We start from the raw sequence: 16990 nt of genomic DNA on the forward strand, positions 1-16990 counted from the left end.
TTAGCGGTCTGATGGAATTTCATTTATTAGTGCTAGTGATTCTTGAGCTACACGGTGGGACGGTGTCTGGTTTCCTAGGAATTCTCAGTTTCACGTAGCTTTCTCATGGCTCTATTGAAAGTTCCAGGATTCTGAGCTTTTGTTATGCAGGCCCTGTCCTTCTGACTGGGGCATTTGAGAAGTCAAAAGCTCCTGCCAATTTGCTCAAAGAAATTTTTTCTGCACTTTAGGTAAAGTATCAGCATGCACAATCGTTTCAAAGTGAATCGAACAAGGCTGCAGAATAACTTGTAAACCCGAGACATCCATAAATCTACCAGTAATTCAACGAACTGTCAAATGTACAACCTTTTCAGGCTGCTAACAAGAGCTAACAACCTCAAGACTTGTTAACATCCCTCACATCAATGTTAGTATACGATCCTTCCGCTTCAGGGGGAAAAAGGTACAGGCCTTCTCAGTCGCTCCAGTTATCCTCATCAGCTGCAGAAAGCCCATGCCGCTTCTCATCATCTTCCTGCACAATTTTAGTAGTGTCAACAAATGAATTCGTCTAAGATAGCTTAAGCCATATTCTCAAAACCGTGAGAGAGTAGAGCTTGCCAGACAAACCCAACAAAAAGGGCTTGCAGGGCACCAAGTGACAGATGATATACCATTTCAGTAAAAGCTGGAGTTGATGGAGACCATACAAGAATTTGTCTATCATTGCTGCCAGTATAAAGTTCCTGCATTCCTGAACACTTAGAAACATAGTAGATATTGAAACATTCACCCCTAAAATATGATAATAAACAAGCAAACTTACTTGGTCCTGTTCACTATAGTAGCAGCAATTCACAAGTTCGTAGTGACCCCGGAATGTCCGAAATGTCGTACCAGACCATAAATTGTATGCCTAACCATATATATAACAGCAAAATGTGAACCTCAAGATTATTTGAGAGTTAAATTGACAAGCTAACAGACAGCAACACACCTTGATGCTTGCCATGCATGGCACAAATACAAGTGATGGATCCTCGGTGACTGCTAATTGCAATGGCTTGCCAGTCTGCAATCGCATAGCTTCAAAATTGACCAAAGTGTTGCATCCTGAATCGATGTCCCATAGTCTTAAACGAGAATCAGATCCTAAAGTAAAGGATAATCTTGTCTTAGTAGCAGCTTTTATACTGACAATATTAGTGCATATTAATCCTTATAGGTATAATATGCCATGAGTGAAAAACGAAAAACAACAAACAACACTTCAAAAAAATTATAACTCAAGTTCACATACCTGAGCTGAGAAGGTACATCCCATCTTTAGTTGTTCGTAATCCAGTAACAGCACCATAATGAGATGTTGCACGGTTTTGACTGGATGATAAACCAGGATGCAATCTCTGTTGCATATGTCCATGTATCAGATTTTGACCTTTGCGCATTGTTGGTGAGTTCTTCTTAGAGTTTCCAGTCCTTTTCTGAGCTAAGCTCCTTGTGGAAGCTGAAGGTCCTATGGAATCAATGTGATCCTGCTTAAGATGAAAAATAAGTACATTGATGATTTAACCTTGCTTTTAATTATTTGGATTATCTCCAAGACCAGTACAGAACACATAGCAGTATTAGAGGCTTAGAGCACTAAGGCCCATCTATATACGCTGAAACTTGTACGCTATTGAATTCCAGTATAACGGACAGATTTGTAAAGGATGTAAACTACTATCTGAAGGTTCATATCAAAGCTCTAGAATTGTGGCCAGAAGATGGCAAGCAACTTTTTTTTAGCACTCTGGTCAGATTCTCTTGAGAAACATTACAAATAGAAGAGCAAACAATAACAATGGGGGAGAGTGAACATACATTCTCTGTTGTGCTTTTAAGAAGAGGAGACCTCCTTCCAAGCTGAGACTGTGATTGATCAAGAACACGAAAGCATCCAGCTCTCCTGATGTCCCAGAAACGTATTGCCCCGTCGCAGCCACCACTCATCAAAACCCACTCACTTGAGGCAGACCACTCCAAAGACATGATGCCATCTAAGATGATGGGCGGAGATAAGAAGGTACCATACAAGCAAAACAAGCATATTTTCATCACCACATTAGCATTAAGAAACTAACCACGATGACCGGACAATGTGTGGGTAAAGGCTCCAGAAGCTATGTCACACAGACGGACCTGAACATCTGCGCTCCCAGTAGCGATAAGCATGTGCGTTGTTGCAATTGGAGACATGGCTGCAGTGAACACTTTCCCAGGCATCTTAAAATCCATGACGACCTGAGAAAACAAAAAGATGCACACAAAGTTCAGAACATCAGGATCGCAAAACAGGCAGGAGCAGCAGAGAGTGGTAACTGAGAAATCCAGGCACATACTTGAGTCGAATTGGTATCCCAAACTTTGACGTACTGATCAAAGGATGCTGTGACGAACAGCCCGGTATCCACAGGATACCAAACTGCCGCCGAGATGGCGAACTTGTGGCCATTCTGGTGCTGCTTGTCCACAAGCAGTATGTGCCTGTGCTTAGCTATGAAGCCGGTTTCGTACTCGGTCGCGTTCCACACATCGAATACAGCGGCCGACCCATCCGATGCCCCGGAGAGCAGGTACCTCCCCTCTGTCAAATCAACCTGACCCTATTGTCAGATTACAGACACCAGCGAACGCGACTACACATCGCGTAACAAAGGACCCATGATTCGGTGTTGATTAGTTGATTTGAAGTGTTTCTCGACAAGGCCAGCAAGGAAATCAATATGGATCGAGGCAGTGGTTAACAACTGCGGCTAATTGAACCGAGCGGGGAGGCGATGGAGGAGAAGCGGGGACCTGGAGCGAGTTGACGGCGCCGTGGTGCGGGGTGGCGAACTCCTTGCGGTTGGAGAGCGCGAGCGAGGCCGCGCGGCGCGCCCGGGCGGCGGCCTCGAACCTCCGGGCGCGCAGCTCCCCGCGCTCCCTCCCCCTCACCTCCTCCAGCCACATCCAAACCGGCCCGCTCCCGGGCGTGCCTGCTGTCTCTGCGGCGTCGCCCTCGTGGCGGCGCGCGTGCAGCGACGGCGTGCGCGGCGGGACGAGGGCCGCGGCCGGGGTGGGTTGGTCGCCGCTGCGCTGACCGACGTGGAAGGGATCAGCTGTTACTCTCGGAAGCTTCCATTGAATTCGGCAGTTATACCCCGATCCAAGATTCCGATGGATTTTACTGGCAAGTATTGACGCGAGCGGCAAGTCACGCGATCTCGTGCTCGAGGCCTCGAGTGGAAGAAGCCTTGTTGGAAGTTGTCATCGCCCAGCCAAAGCGGAGTTCGATGCCTCTACGTTAGCATGCTCTGATAGCGAATTCACGACATTGGGCCCACAAAGGCCCAGTAAGGCGGTTTCGTTGCATCAGGGCGGCCTAAACTACGGAACTTTGAGGGTTCTTTCCCCATTCCCCTGACGACCCGACCGCCTCCTTCCTTCCGCCAAACCGAAGCTCGCGGCGTGCCTGCTTCGAAGGATTTCGTCCCTTCTCCTCGACATCCATATCCTCGCCTCCAGCGGCCCGGCGTGGAGTGGAGATCCATCTGGACTTGGATTGATTTCCCCTTTCGCTGGTAAGGAAACCCTAGCCCGCTTCGATGGATCCCTCTAAGATTGTTTCTGTTCTTCGAAATCTATCCTTTACAGGGATGGATGCAATACGTTTATCCATTGCACCGATCCATGAACCCATCCATCCAGCTTGCTGCCGATTCGTTTATTTTCCAGAACACCCGGTGCCCCATGTCGAGTTCGCCCCTAGGGTTTAGGAACGCCTGATTGATTTTGATGCCATCGATTTTAGGTTTAGGAACCCCTCATGTCATGATGGGTTATGGTTACAAAGACGTGCTATGTAGCAATCAGTACTGTTTCCTAGTGGTAAAACCTCTCGATCTCATACCTGAGTAGGTATTGGCTTTAGTGGGATGGTGTTTGGCTTTAATCAATGCGGTAACTTCTAAGTTCTACACTGTGAATCCATGCCCATTGCTGCTTTTATAAAGCATTGATTAGATTTATTGAAGAGTATGCTTACCTGAGTATTATGTTGAGACTTATGCATACTCCACGGTCATGTTTTCTCAGATTTGTGTTCTCCAGACATTTAGTAAGCCAGCATGCCGAAGATAAAGACAAGCCGTGTTTCGTATCCGGAAGGATGGGAGCTTATTGAACCAACAATCCGTGAGTTGGATGCCAAAATGAGAGAAGGTATGCACAGACGTTTATATATTTGAGGCACTCACTAGTCACCACTGATATCAATTGATATTTACAGCATATGTTCATTCAAAAAAATATTTAGAGCATATGATTTTACTAACACTCTGTGCTCATGCAGCTGAAAATGATCCACATGACGGGAAGAGAAAGTGTGAAGCTCTCTGGCCAATTTTCCGTATTTCTCATCAAAGGAGCCGCTACATATATGATCTTTACTACAGAAGGAAGGAGATATCACAGAAGCTTTATGAGTTTTGCCTGGACCAGGGTTATGCAGACCGTAATCTGATTGCAAAGTGGAAAAAGGTAGGTATCCTTGGTTCCATATTTGTTGTATACTGTACTGTTCGGTTGGTTGTTTCGCTACAATAGATTATCTTCTTTTTTGGGGAGGGTGGGATGTTAATCTCCTCATGTTCTGCAATCAGTTGGTAGATTTATTTAGTGGAAATGATGCATAGATATTTTATATGCAAAATTGCATTATAGATATCAAATTACTACACTTCGTTTCTAAGTGTGAGATTTATATAGCTTACATGATAGACTGCAGTAGCAACTGATGCATGGCTTGGCTTTTCTGTACACTAGAATGTACCTTAGCACATTGATTTTCATTTATATTGGTAATTGAATATTACGACTATTACTCCTGCACCTTGCAGTCCAGTCCACTGGTTTTGGTTTATGTTGGAAATTGGAGATCTTGAATTTTACCAGTTAAAATAGGTCTGGTCTACTTAGTTGACTGAAAATGAATTTATCAGGCATCCAGTATGTTCTTTTGAGTCTCCCATAATTTGGATAGTGGTGCCTGGAAATGTTTTTTCCCCCTTTTGGTGAACTAAAGGTGTCTGGAAACGGTTGACTGAAGATAAATACTCCGTTCGGTCACACCATCATTTAGCTATTGTATTCTTTTCCTATTCACTGGTTTGATGCTTTGGCAAAAATCCAGTCAAACTTTTGAAACTTTGGCTGTCGACAGCTTTCAAATTTTAGTTTGCAAGCATAAAGCCATGTGTAGATTTGTATTGAGAAGCAATTTCATACGTATATTAGATTCTAAAACTATATTCACATAGAAATGCAGTGGTTGAATTCGCAACTTGAAGACCATTTTTAGTCTATATATCCTGATTGCTTACTGATACATTTTGCTTTTACCCTTCTGCAGCCGGGTTATGAGCGCCTTTGCTGCCTTCGGTGCATACAGACACGTGACCACAACTTTGCAACGACTTGCGTCTGCCGAGTCCCCAAGCACCTCAGGGAGGAGCAAGTGATCGAATGTGTCCATTGCGGCTGCAGGGGCTGTGCCAGCGGTGACTAATCTTGTCATTATGCTGTTGGGCCCATGACTCAGCATCTCGACCTAACACTTGAGATCTCTCTTGAGCATGGGCCGATAAAGAGCGACGGTTGCCTATAGAGGTGATTCGCATGAATGTATTGCTACAACTTGTAAGCCTTAGGATGCCTCTAAATTTCTTGAAGTTTGGATGTCTCCAACTGTTATGCTCAGACTTGACTTTGTATGTACTATGACGATTTCACCTCGTGCAGCCCATGCTGGTACTAATTGACTAGCGTCTTTTAATTTGTTTTGCCTTTTCTTTTCTACATGTATGAATGAATGTGCTAATTGGATTATCTATTGTCATCAGTTGCCAGAGCTGTATTGTCGTTGCGAACTGTACGTGCGAAGCGTGTATTGTAGGAAGTCTTCTCCAGCAGGGAATCGTGTCCAGTCGCTACTGAAGAGTGAAGACACACTTTTCTATACTCGACCTCGAAGAGCTGACCGTCAATCGAGTGAGGGCGCCTACCGAAGTCTTTCGGAAGCCGCGATGTTTACCGAAGTACAGGCGGTAATCTCAAGATCTAGAAGTCAAGCGAGGCACTGACTGACAGGCAGGCAGTCAAGCAAAGATTCCAAGCGAGTGCGGGCGGCCAACAAGCCGCTCATGTGCCGTCCGACTCGCAGATCATTCCCCTGCCATTCCATCCCACCCCACTAGCCTGGGGCGTTGGTAGCAACCGTTGGCTCCGGCTGGCCTCGCGTCGCGTTGCGCGAACACGACGAGCTGTGCCACGCTTGCCCCCGCCCGTGCCCGTTCGTCCAGGTCCAGCTCTGGGTGGAAGATCACCCGCCGCGCCGGTTGGCGTCTGGACAGATTCATCCCGTACGTAAACAACAACCGCTGGGGTACAGCCCGTAAGATGCCAACACGCCACACTGGACACTGCCGCCCTGACGGACCCGGGAAGCCGAGTAGGTGAGGCGTCGCGCTTGGAAATCGACGGCGCCCCAGCGCGACGTACGCCGTGGCAGGGGGCGCGTCCCCGTCGGCCGCCCCATGGTCCTCGTGCGTGCGACCGGCGTGCATGTGTCGAGCGAGCCGGCCCAGTCAGTGTAACAACCCGCGCGTCGGTGGACCGTTGGCGCTGCGTGCTCCTCCCAGGAAACCGAGCGGTTCCCCTTTTTTAATGCGCAGGCAGGCGGGGCGCGGCCGCCGCTCAAAGCCGGTCAAGGCGCCCGCGCCGGCATGTGACTATGTGAGCGAGCGAGAGGGCAGTGGCGGTGCTACGCGGAGCCCCGCTCCCCTCCGAGAGAATTCGGTCGGTAGCTAGCTTCACCGGTGCATCAGCTCGGCCCGGCGTCGTGCGCGAGGGCGGATGGCGGACTCCACGGCCATGACCGTCGACTTCCTCCGCGCGCGGCTGCTCTCCGAGCGGTCCGTGTCGCGCGCCGCCAAGGAGCGCGCGGACGAGCTCGCCAAGAGGGTACGTGACATTGGCGCTGCATTTGATGTTGATGGCATTGGCGATTCGGCATTGATTCGTGTGCGCTGCTGCTTTCAGGTCGCGGAGCTGGAGGAGCAGGTCCGGGCGGTGACGGCGCAGAGGCGGCAGGCGGAGCGGGCGGCTGACGAGGTGCTCGCCATCCTGGAGTCCCAGGGCTTCGGCGGCCACCTCTCAGACGACGAGGCCTCCGACCAGGACGGCGAGGAGGAGGAGGACGCCAAGAGCCGCGGCAACACGGCCGCCGCCCTCGAGGAGGAGGAGGAGGAGGAGGAGGAGACGGTGGCGGCGAAGGGCGAGGCAGAGGACGCGCTGTCCGGGACGGCCCAACCCGCCGGCGGGCTGTCGTGGAAAGGCCGCAGCGTGAGCCCGCGCAAGGCCACGCAGCTCAAGCACAAGCACAGGCTGGCTTACTTCTACTTGCTCTCCTCCGATTCCTCGCCCAAGTACCGCATGGGACAGTCATGCCGCAAGAACAGGCGGCGGATAGAGCTGAGGTGCTTCTGGCTTACAATGGAGCCAACATCAAATTCCACAAGCCATTCTTGTCCGTCTTCGTTCTTATCCTTTTAACTGACAAACGTGCGCTTCTGATCAGCAATGGGAACAGGTCGGGGGCAACAGAAGATGACGGCGGTGGCGCGGGGAGTCAGAAGCGGCGGCAAGATGGGTCGGATGTCACGGACGACGGCCAGGCGGACATGGACGGGGAGGTGGGTGGAGATGAGCGGAGTTCAGGGGACGGTGGAGGTGGCCAGTACGTAATCAGGTATGAGAAGGATGGGGAGATGGAGAGGGTGCTGGAGAGGCAGGCAGAGCTGATAGGGCAGTACGAGGAAGAGGAGAAAGCTCAAAGGGAGTGGGAGAAACAGTACAACGAGAACAGGAATGCAAATAAGGTAAGCAACTGAAAATTTTAATTTTGTACTACTGAATTATGGTTTCTTGTTGCTCTTGGTTGCTACTACAGTAGAGTGTATACTATATATGTGCGCCGTTGTAAAACGTACGTGTTTTTGAGGCATCGATTCTTCCATTTCTCATCTGTACAAGCTTGGTGCTTAGTTATGTCAAAATGCTGCAGAGCTTAGCACTGCACTCATGGTTCAGAACTGGGCAGTTGATTAGGCGAAGCTTACGGTTTTGTTCACTATACCCATGTACTTTTGTTTTGTTTATCTGAAAACAAATGTACTTCTTTTTACAAATTTCAGGTTGATGTGGAGGTCAAGAATAAGGCATTTCAGACAGATGCAGAGTCTAAATCAAGCAAAAAGAACCTCCCCATCACCATCAACCCGTCTGCTGGATGTCTGCCGGATGGTTCCCTTTCAGAATCTCCCCAATACGCATCACAAGAAACCGGTGCCCTGCGGCGTGAAGCAAGCAACGTGCCTGCTCACGGGCGTGCGCAAACCTCTTCCATTTCGGCACAAGAAAGCTCCGCCACCAGCACAGTCACTAGGCAAGATCAAAACCGGGAGGACGAAATCTCGGACGGGGAATCAGGTTACAATGCGAATGCTAAGCACTACACCATCAAAGCACCATCAGACGGGAGCCCCTCGAGTGACACCCTCAACAGCCCCTCGCAGTTTCATGACAACACGGACAGCACAGCTGACACGCAGCCGTATCGACCGGCGTCAAGCAACATTGCGGACATAGAGTGTGTCCTGCAGGCGCTTCAACGTGCCAGGATATCCCTCAGTGCCAAGCTGAGCAAGCCGGTTCCTCCCAGCCAGGTGACCTTGGCGCTCCCGGCACCGGGGGACGAGCACAAAGAATACGACGACCTGCCGGCCAAAGATGACATCTCGTATGGGGAAAACCTCAGCAGCTCAAGCCCAGCCCGTCAGGAGATACTGGCGCTCCCGGCACCGGAAGATTACCATGAAAGGGAGGATTGGCCACCGGAGTTGGACGGCGCTGCCATTTCACATGCCGAGAAAGCAAGCAGCTCAGGCCCTAATCTTGAGGAGATACTGGCGCTTCCTGCTCCAGCGATCGAGGATTTCGCGAAGATATCTGTCGGCACTCCCGGTTTATTCCGGTTGCCAACTGACTCATTTCCAGTGGATGAGAAGATGTTCTCAGGTAATGCCTGCGGTTCAGGGTTTAGTTTGGGAGCCGCGGCTCTACCTGCCACCAGCATTTTGAGCAATCCTCCTCCTGCTGCTGCTGCTGCTTATGGTGCCGCGACATCAGTTCCATCGGTTTCCGGAGATGGGTCAGGGTTTTCAGCAAAGCAGCGCTGTGATGTTCAGACTCCTGCGCTTCTCCCGGTGCCTACTCCTGGTAGGTGCAGCATTCCCACCCCAGATTTTTCAGTTGGGAGTGCTCCTTTCCTTCCTGGAATTCCAGGACTCCAGCAAGATCTGAGGAGAGCAGGGCCTCTTGGAAGTGCGGATTTGTTCATGCAGCGTGGTATCGATTACACCATATCCAATAAGTGGATGTTGTAAGCTGTAGCTATACCATGTCCTTTTGTTGATGTCTTCGTTTGTTAGCATTTGTGCCATCGTGTGGCTGTTGTTCGGTAAAGCAGTATAGAAGTGTGTTCTGCAGTAATGTAGAGTGTACTGTAGTATAGCATACCAGCATACCACAACACTTCTCTGTTTGCAGGCAGAAGCACTTATGATTGTAGTAGCGCAGACCTATGCAAATGTTGTGGAAAGGTACTTGAGGATCAGCGAAGGGAACTTTGCACCCCCACCTGGCTAGTGCGTCACCTTCTTTCGCCGAATTGGTCTGCGGTCTCCAGTTTTGCTGCACGGCACTGCGCCGTTCATGATGAGTACGTTGCTTGCCTCCTCGACCTCGAGCCGCCTCACTGACCTTTTTGTCCTGCCCACACATCATGATGCTCGGAACAGCATGTGTGCCGCCACCGACGCCAGCCGCCATCATCGCGGCCACCGCGTCCTGCCTCAAAGTCATCACCCACCTGGCACGCACAGTCCGTTCCGTGCGTGGCGCGTGCGGCCGCCGGCCGGCAGGGCGTGCCGCTCGCCAGCGTCGGAGAGTCCGGGCGTTCGCGAGCGGGCGGTGTGGCCTGTTTCTGCCGATGGCGTGCCCGGGGAAGCGGCCGCCGGCCAGACCACCGGTTTGACCTCTGGAAAAGCGGGGTCGCCAGGATTCTTGGGTGCTTGCATTTCAAGCTATGTGGCGTCATCATTGGCATGCGAGTACGTGACTCAGCACAAGCGTACGGCTAATCCACCAATAATACGTCGATAGTGATGAACAGGATGACGTAAAAGTTTGTAAGTTTCCTTATAGTTTGACCTCTATAACGAGTGCCAGTGACAGGCAGTAACCAAGATGTCAGCTAGCAAGAGTATAGAGCTTCATGGATGAACAGTTGAGAAGGGCAGAAGGCGAACTGAAGCGAGGGCTCCTACCTACAGTGCTAGGATCATATCTGTCTTCAGCTTTAATTTCACGGCTTTTTTGCTGTGAATAATCTGGTCAGTGCGACGAAACTAAATAACATTTACAAGTTTGATAAGTGAGAATTATACTCGATGCGAAGCCAACCTTAAACAATACAATATACACCTGGGGTGCAGATTCAGTACGGTAATCTGAATTCCCAGTAGGGTGTACGCAAGGTGCCGGTTTCTGTGGTGAGTGGTGACTACAAACCAACTGGACAAATCAGATTTCTGATTCATGTGAACCTAAGTTAACACAAAACCGGATAGAGTTCAGGTGCAGCTCAGATTTCTTTTTACCGGCTATTGCCTATACAAATTGATCTCTCTTAAAACCATCTAAATAACAGGAGAAGAACAAAATCCGTCAGCGATGATATACAGCAGTCTCGAAGTATCTGAAAATCTAGATGCATCAGGACAAAATAACTAACCTAAGGAGTAATATAGGATATACACTAGCTTGGTCACGAAATAGTCGGTCATGATTAATGACCTAACCACTCCTTCACTTGAGATGTTGATGAACTTGGCCGAAGCTACAAGCTACCCAAAATTGTGCTATAGGCCAACGCACTTCACCCACCTGAACGCACGTCCAATCTTGAAAGGAAGTTCATAGTCTTTCATGAAAGCTGATTCTCTCTTCGCGGCCTCTGATTCTGACCATACATACAACCCCCGCTCTTGCCGGCCACCAGGGACTGTGTTGTCAAGAATGAGAGCAACCAGAAATGCAATGACCATGTTGAGTGACAGTAACGTGTTGAGGACATAGTTCACCTGAAACACAAGCAGATAAAGAATACTCAGATATAACCAAAGGCTATCAAAAACTCGCACCAGGAGTTGGTAGGATGGCACATGCTCGCTGTAGGATTGTATTTCTTTCTTATGAAAGTATAAGCTGTAATAATTTCCTAACCATATTAGGCTGGATTGTAAGTACAAGTAGATAATTTAGACATTAAGATCTGAAGCATCATAAAAATAATTCGATTTTATATTTCTTGGTACTAATCGAGGGGGAGGGGGTGGGGAGGAATAATGTGGTGGAAAGCAGTTGACCCTGGGAGCATGAAGAGGAGATTCATGCTCATCAGGACAGTAATATAATTCACGATACTTCAAACTTGAATAACCAAACATGTAATGGAGTACATCCAACATCAGATATTTTAAAAGTTTTACCCACTAGAACTATTCATGCTTGACAAATACTCAATTGAAGCATATAATTTCCTTCAATTAGTGCCTTCATATGCTATCTTTTTTTATTTATACATTTTTCGAAAGTTGAACCATAAACCTTAAATATTTCATTTGTGAAGCATATAGATGGTCGGGTTGGTATAGGAACAAGACAGGCGGTTTGCCTTCCTAGGTAGCCAGTGGCGAGTTGTGCAGTCAAAGGCAAGCCAGCTGCAGAGGCTGGCTGGTGGCAGGAGAAATTAGCAGAAGGAAGGGGAATGGGGAGACTTAAAGATACTGGGTTGGTGGTCAAGGCGAGGAGCACAGAGGAGAGGGATGGCGACAGCAGGGTGGGAGGTGTGCAGGATTAGGGGCTCCTAGGCTCAACTTAGGGGTGCAGTTTCTTCATTTGCCTGGCTAACAGGCAATAATGCCCACCCTTTTTCACTGTAATGCGCATATAAAAAGCAGAATAGGATAATGAAGTATTCTGTTGAAACAAGGTTGAAAGTTTGAGTACATACCCCACCAGATCCAGTGTGAACAGGTCCATGAGATGCAACAATGTATGGCTGAAAGTAAGTTGGCACTGATGAGTTTGCGCTAGGATGTACACCATATTGCTGGAAGTATGAAGGAACCGATAGGGACAAGAACAAAGCCAGCCCAACTATAATACTGTTCCTAGAGCTCCCAGTGGCACTGTAACGAAGATTTGACAAGCCAAGAGCACATAGCATTGCCCACATGAAGCAAAGGAGAGCAGCAACCAACACATCAGGAATAGAAGCAATGAACGCTCCAACTTTTCCTACAAAGGAGTCATAATAACAGTGATAAGCATAAGAAATTTTTCACCAACATGAAAATGTGAAAAAGTTTCTTACCAACTATAGAAAGCAATAGAAGTAAAATAGCACCAAATCCAACTGCTCTTCGGCTACCCATTTTAGTCACAGCAATTGTGTGTACATTCTCTGTTATCGTTGAAGACCCAACTCCTGTACCCCAAAGGCCAGCCAAGATTGTAGAGACACCTTCAACACCAATACCCCTGCTAACAACTCCAGATGTTGGTGGCCTTGTGGCCACAAACAAAGATGATGCATGGTAGGAACCAACCTTAAATTGAAAAGGCACAAGCATGTTGTTAGGAGATAGGCAAACTTTAATCATAAGTACATTGAAGTCAAATGGTTGTTTCTGGACTTGAAATCATGAGAAGAAATTGTTGTTTTTTACTAAGTGAATTAGTTTCCAGGCACCTATAGTAGAGCAAAACAAGTGTCGGAGAAGAAAACCAATGTCAAGTTGATCATTGGCAAGAAGTTTCCAAATGTAGGTAAGGTAATGTGCCAATGGGTAGATCTTATTCAAATAAGTATTGCTAGCTTAATAAGAAAAGTAAAGATACCAAAGGAAAGCAATGCAGATATCAAACTTCAGAGCAATCGTCAACTTACAGAATCCACAGAAGCGATAACTGATACAACACACATCACAAGGCCCATTTTCCAACTAAAAACCGGAGTGCCCCATTGCAGCGGATACGGAAATCTGAACCAAGGTGAAGATCTTAAGGCATGTGAAGTGTCTACACGGCAAGATTTCATCCTCAACACATGCTTCCGACAAAAGGCTGATACATTGTTTGAGGCTGGAATATTTGCATCACAACCTTTGTAGCTATAAACTCCAGTTGCTGTGAGAACAAAAGCAATGGCCCATGTGATTCCTAATCCAAGAGGAACCTAAGGAGGAAGCACCAGTAGTTCAGAAAGTAGCTTCTCATACTAACAACCATGCAGCACAAAATCACACATCCAATCAAATATTATAAGCCAAAATCTTACCGCGTAAATAAGAAACACTCTGTAGCCGAATAACTTTATTTTCCGGAGGTACTGCCACAAGTGAAATAGATAAACGATCAGAAAAGGACAATGTTTCATTATTCACATTATATCAGAATGCATCTGAAAAGTGATTTCCTGCATACTCACAAGTGCAAAAATAACCACCATCAACAACTGCAAAATTCCCATCTCTATACATGTGCCTAATTTAGCAAAACCGTAGCTGAAAAATGAAAGTCCAACAGCTGCAACTGTTGGTGAGACAACAACTGGATTTATCAACCTGAAATAAACAGATAAAGGCAAAACACAAATAAGGTAGAGATCACCTAAGTATTACTACTTGTCACAATAACATATGGTGAATTGTGCATCAAAAAGACCAGGTGCATGAGAAATGTATTCATCAGTTACAGAAAATGTGAAAGATGTTTATGACTGGAAACAAACAGTGTTCCCTTTTAACTGTGATGACCCTTGTAGCTTTCAAGTCATCTACGTTCAAGAATATGTCATGTGCATTGTTTATATTGTATGGCCATGTGAAAGATGATTCTGACCATAACAAAAGGTGTTCTATACTTGAAATATTAGGCATTCAGAATGAAACTTCAGATCAAGTTTTATATTTCCTATACGAGTGCATCTCATCTCATCTAATTTTTTTTATTCACTCACTGCTAAGGCAATCATTTGTTCGCATTTAATTGGATGGGCAAGAAAATGGTTTTGTATTTATTAACAGAAATGGAGGCGCACCTTAGAAATAGTGACATGAGGCCTGTATATCCCAAGATCACTTGGAATGTACCTCCAATTATTATAGCTCCCTGCAGGTGCTTCATTATGTGCTTAAAATTCTGCAATCGAATGCAAGCCGTTAAGCTCAGTCAGGACTGCCAGAGGACCAAAACCAAGCGAACTATGCATGACTGCAACATTGGCCATGTTATAGGCACTGAAACACCATAACACAAATGAAAATAATCATACATTGTCATTGAGCCCAAAAAACTCTGGGGAGTTTATGATCGCGAGTGCAGGAGCAAGATATACAAAGGATGGGCCCTGCACGAGAGGCAGTCTCGTTCCAGTGAACATGTGCAGCAATGTATTCATCCCTGTGACGAGCAACACTGTGGACACCACTGCTGCCATGTCATCCTAATTGACACACATCCAAACAACAACCCTTAAGTAACATATTCACTAAATCAGTCGCACAGCAAGAAATACTACAGGATCAATGCCACACTCACTGCCGAGCCGCCCATTGCAGGAACCATCACGAGAGGGATCAGGATGATGGAGCCAACCATGGAGATGTAATGTTGGAATCCGTATATCACTAGAGGAACTGCAACACAGCTTAAAAACAGGTCAAATTAGCACACCGTACATCACACCTGACACCCCCACGAATTAGCCCAGCACTTCACACATGCATGTTTCTCTTCCTTGATTGAGTACTTACATATTCCAGGAGTGTCACGAAGCTCGTACTTCACATGAGCCGGTCGCTCCGGCGCCTCCTCCTCCTCCTGTAGCTGCGGAAGCGAGGGCGCGGCCGCCTGCCCATTCGGCCTTCCGCCATCGGAGTCCCTCCTCCGCGTCCTCGGCTGAGGAGGGGGCGGCGGGGGATGCCGCCGCTCGCCATTTCCCGCGACGGCAGCGGCGGCAGGAGGGGGCGGGAGGACGGAGTTGGGCCGGGCCGGCGGCGGGCCGGACTCCAGATCGGCAGGGGCCTCAACGGGGCGAGGGAGGGGGACCTGCCCGGAGTTGGGAGCGGACGCCGAAGGCAGGGACTCGCCGGAGACGCGGGACTGGAAGCCCGTGCGCTTGGCCCAGGAGAGCGGCTGCGCCTGCGGCTGCGGGGGCGGCGCCGGGGGCCAGGGTCCGGGGCGCCCGCGGCGAGGCTGCGGCAGCGCGCCGGACGCGGACGACATCGCGGGGGGCGGGGTACCGCCGCCGGCGAGCGGCGGCGCTTGGGGAATGGTCCGGGCAGAGCGGGGAGTGGCGGTGGCGAGGGTTTTAGGGGAGCGTGGTGCGGTGGGGTGGCGGAGGGAGGGCGGAGGCAGTAAGCTGGACGCCTCGGACGCGTACAAATCCGTGCGTGCGGAGGCGGAGGCGGAGATTCTGCGGACGCAGGCGGGCGGGGCCCGCGGTGTCAGAGGACGTTGCGGGGTGGGTTCGTGCGGCGTGCGTTTGAAATCTGGGATAGGGTCAGTGTGACGGGTGTGGTTTTCCGGCCGGGTCAGACGCGGGTCAAGTGACGAGTGGTGCGTACGTGACTGCGAGGTCGTACTCGGTCGCTGTTTGGCTGCTCTTTGTTGGCTTGGCACTAGCAGGCTAAGCACGATAAGGTTGGCTTCCGCATCATCTCCACTTTACGTGGTTATCAAAAATACCCACTTCCTAATGAACTTCCTGTGTGCACGATGAGAGTTTTTTTTTTTTGTTGCTCGTTGTAAGCGAAACCTTGTTGGAAAAACCATTGTTAACTAGGCATCATCATGGATAAAGAGTATTCCCTATGTGTATGACGTCTTAGTTTTGTCATAGGGTAAATTATTTTACTAACTTCAACTAAGTTTATAAAATAATACATCATCTACAACATCAAATTAGTCTCATTAAATCCACCTTAATTGTTCCTTGATACTGCACTTATCTGATATTATAGATTATTGCATAGTTTCTTCTGGACATAATCAGAAAGTTAAAGAAGTTGAAATTAGAGCGAAATTAAAACGTATTACATTTGAAAAGGAGGGAGAACCATTAGAGCATCATCCCCAAGTGAGAATCCATCATATAAACATACTCTACATATTATGCTTGAACTGAGATAAATTAATCACTTACTAATTAGTTATTAAGGCGATTCTGCTAACAGACAAATACATGGTCTTCCTCACAATAAAACACATAGTAATTATTCCTGTCAACTGTCATCAGGGGTGGATCGATCTAGTGGGCAAGCAGCCCCTGCATGGTTGCACATCGTGGAGAAGGATGAGAAGGGAGGATAGAGGAACAAGAGAATTGGACTATCATTAATCCTAGGCTCCTAGCTGCGTCACAAGTATGTCATAGGCAGCACTCATCAAACTACTGAGTCTGGCTCCTAGCATTGCACGTACGCATGCCCCCAAATATCATTGTTTTATGATCTGCCATGAGCCCATGAACCTCATTTGCAGGTGAAAATTCTTGAACTTAAAATATAAGGCTTCGCGTAAATGCTAATAGAGTGCTACATTTTATGGGTGCATGCCGATAGGCTGTTTACAAATTTTAAAGTACAAAAAAAGATCAAGTACTCGAGCACTCTTCGTATAAGCTAAGTCTTCCGAGAAAAATAATTTTTAGATGAAGAAAAATCTTCATATTAACCATTTTTAAAGTAGCCTTCATAATTAACGTTACATGCCCACATGATTTATGGGTGCATGCCGA

At 48.0% G+C, this 16990-nt stretch overlaps 4 protein-coding genes across 5 annotated transcripts; 2 read left to right on the forward strand and 2 right to left on the reverse strand.

Moving 5' to 3' along the window:
- Window positions 1–199: 199 nt before the first annotated feature.
- Window positions 200–3223, reverse strand: LOC112892939 (WD repeat-containing protein ATCSA-1-like). Its single transcript, XM_025960050.1, has 9 exons — window positions 2824–3223; window positions 2367–2624; window positions 2109–2268; window positions 1849–2024; window positions 1283–1517; window positions 980–1134; window positions 809–898; window positions 657–728; window positions 200–517 (listed from the first exon to the last, which is right to left on the reverse strand). The coding sequence occupies exons 1-9, from the start codon at window positions 2974–2976 to the stop codon at window positions 458–460; spliced, it is 1359 nt and encodes a 452-aa protein (XP_025815835.1). The 5' UTR covers window positions 2977–3223; the 3' UTR covers window positions 200–457.
- Window positions 3224–3374: 151 nt separating this feature from the next.
- On the forward strand, window positions 3375–5846 carry LOC112892940 (protein BUD31 homolog 1-like). 2 transcript variants are annotated; one of them, XM_025960051.1, is made up of 4 exons: window positions 3375–3587; window positions 4102–4227; window positions 4358–4545; window positions 5417–5841. In XM_025960051.1, exons 2-4 carry the CDS (start codon window positions 4134–4136, stop codon window positions 5570–5572), a joined length of 438 nt encoding a protein of 145 aa, XP_025815836.1. In that variant the 5' UTR covers window positions 3375–3587; window positions 4102–4133; the 3' UTR covers window positions 5573–5841. The 2 variants fall into 2 exon arrangements, with proteins under 2 accessions (XP_025815836.1, XP_025815837.1); XM_025960052.1 differs by having other exon boundaries at window positions 3380–3587; window positions 4117–4227; window positions 5417–5846.
- A 924-nt stretch (window positions 5847–6770) lies between these two features.
- Window positions 6771–9760, forward strand: LOC112892937 (uncharacterized protein DDB_G0286299-like). The gene is made up of 4 exons (XM_025960048.1): window positions 6771–7026; window positions 7105–7541; window positions 7643–7943; window positions 8259–9760. The coding sequence occupies exons 1-4, from the start codon at window positions 6919–6921 to the stop codon at window positions 9507–9509; spliced, it is 2097 nt and encodes a 698-aa protein (XP_025815833.1). The 5' UTR covers window positions 6771–6918; the 3' UTR covers window positions 9510–9760.
- Window positions 9761–10688: 928 nt separating this feature from the next.
- LOC112892938 (nucleobase-ascorbate transporter 12) lies at window positions 10689–15586 on the reverse strand. Its single transcript, XM_025960049.1, has 10 exons — window positions 15006–15586; window positions 14791–14888; window positions 14525–14695; window positions 14291–14391; window positions 13679–13814; window positions 13529–13579; window positions 13139–13426; window positions 12563–12797; window positions 12200–12486; window positions 10689–11267 (listed from the first exon to the last, which is right to left on the reverse strand). The coding sequence occupies exons 1-10, from the start codon at window positions 15475–15477 to the stop codon at window positions 11046–11048; spliced, it is 2061 nt and encodes a 686-aa protein (XP_025815834.1). The 5' UTR covers window positions 15478–15586; the 3' UTR covers window positions 10689–11045.
- Between the last annotated feature and the right edge of the window lie 1404 nt (window positions 15587–16990).

Source organism: Panicum hallii, chromosome 5 (genome assembly GCF_002211085.1).
Source record: "Panicum hallii strain FIL2 chromosome 5, PHallii_v3.1, whole genome shotgun sequence".
Lineage (NCBI taxonomy): Eukaryota > Viridiplantae > Streptophyta > Magnoliopsida > Poales > Poaceae > Panicum > Panicum hallii.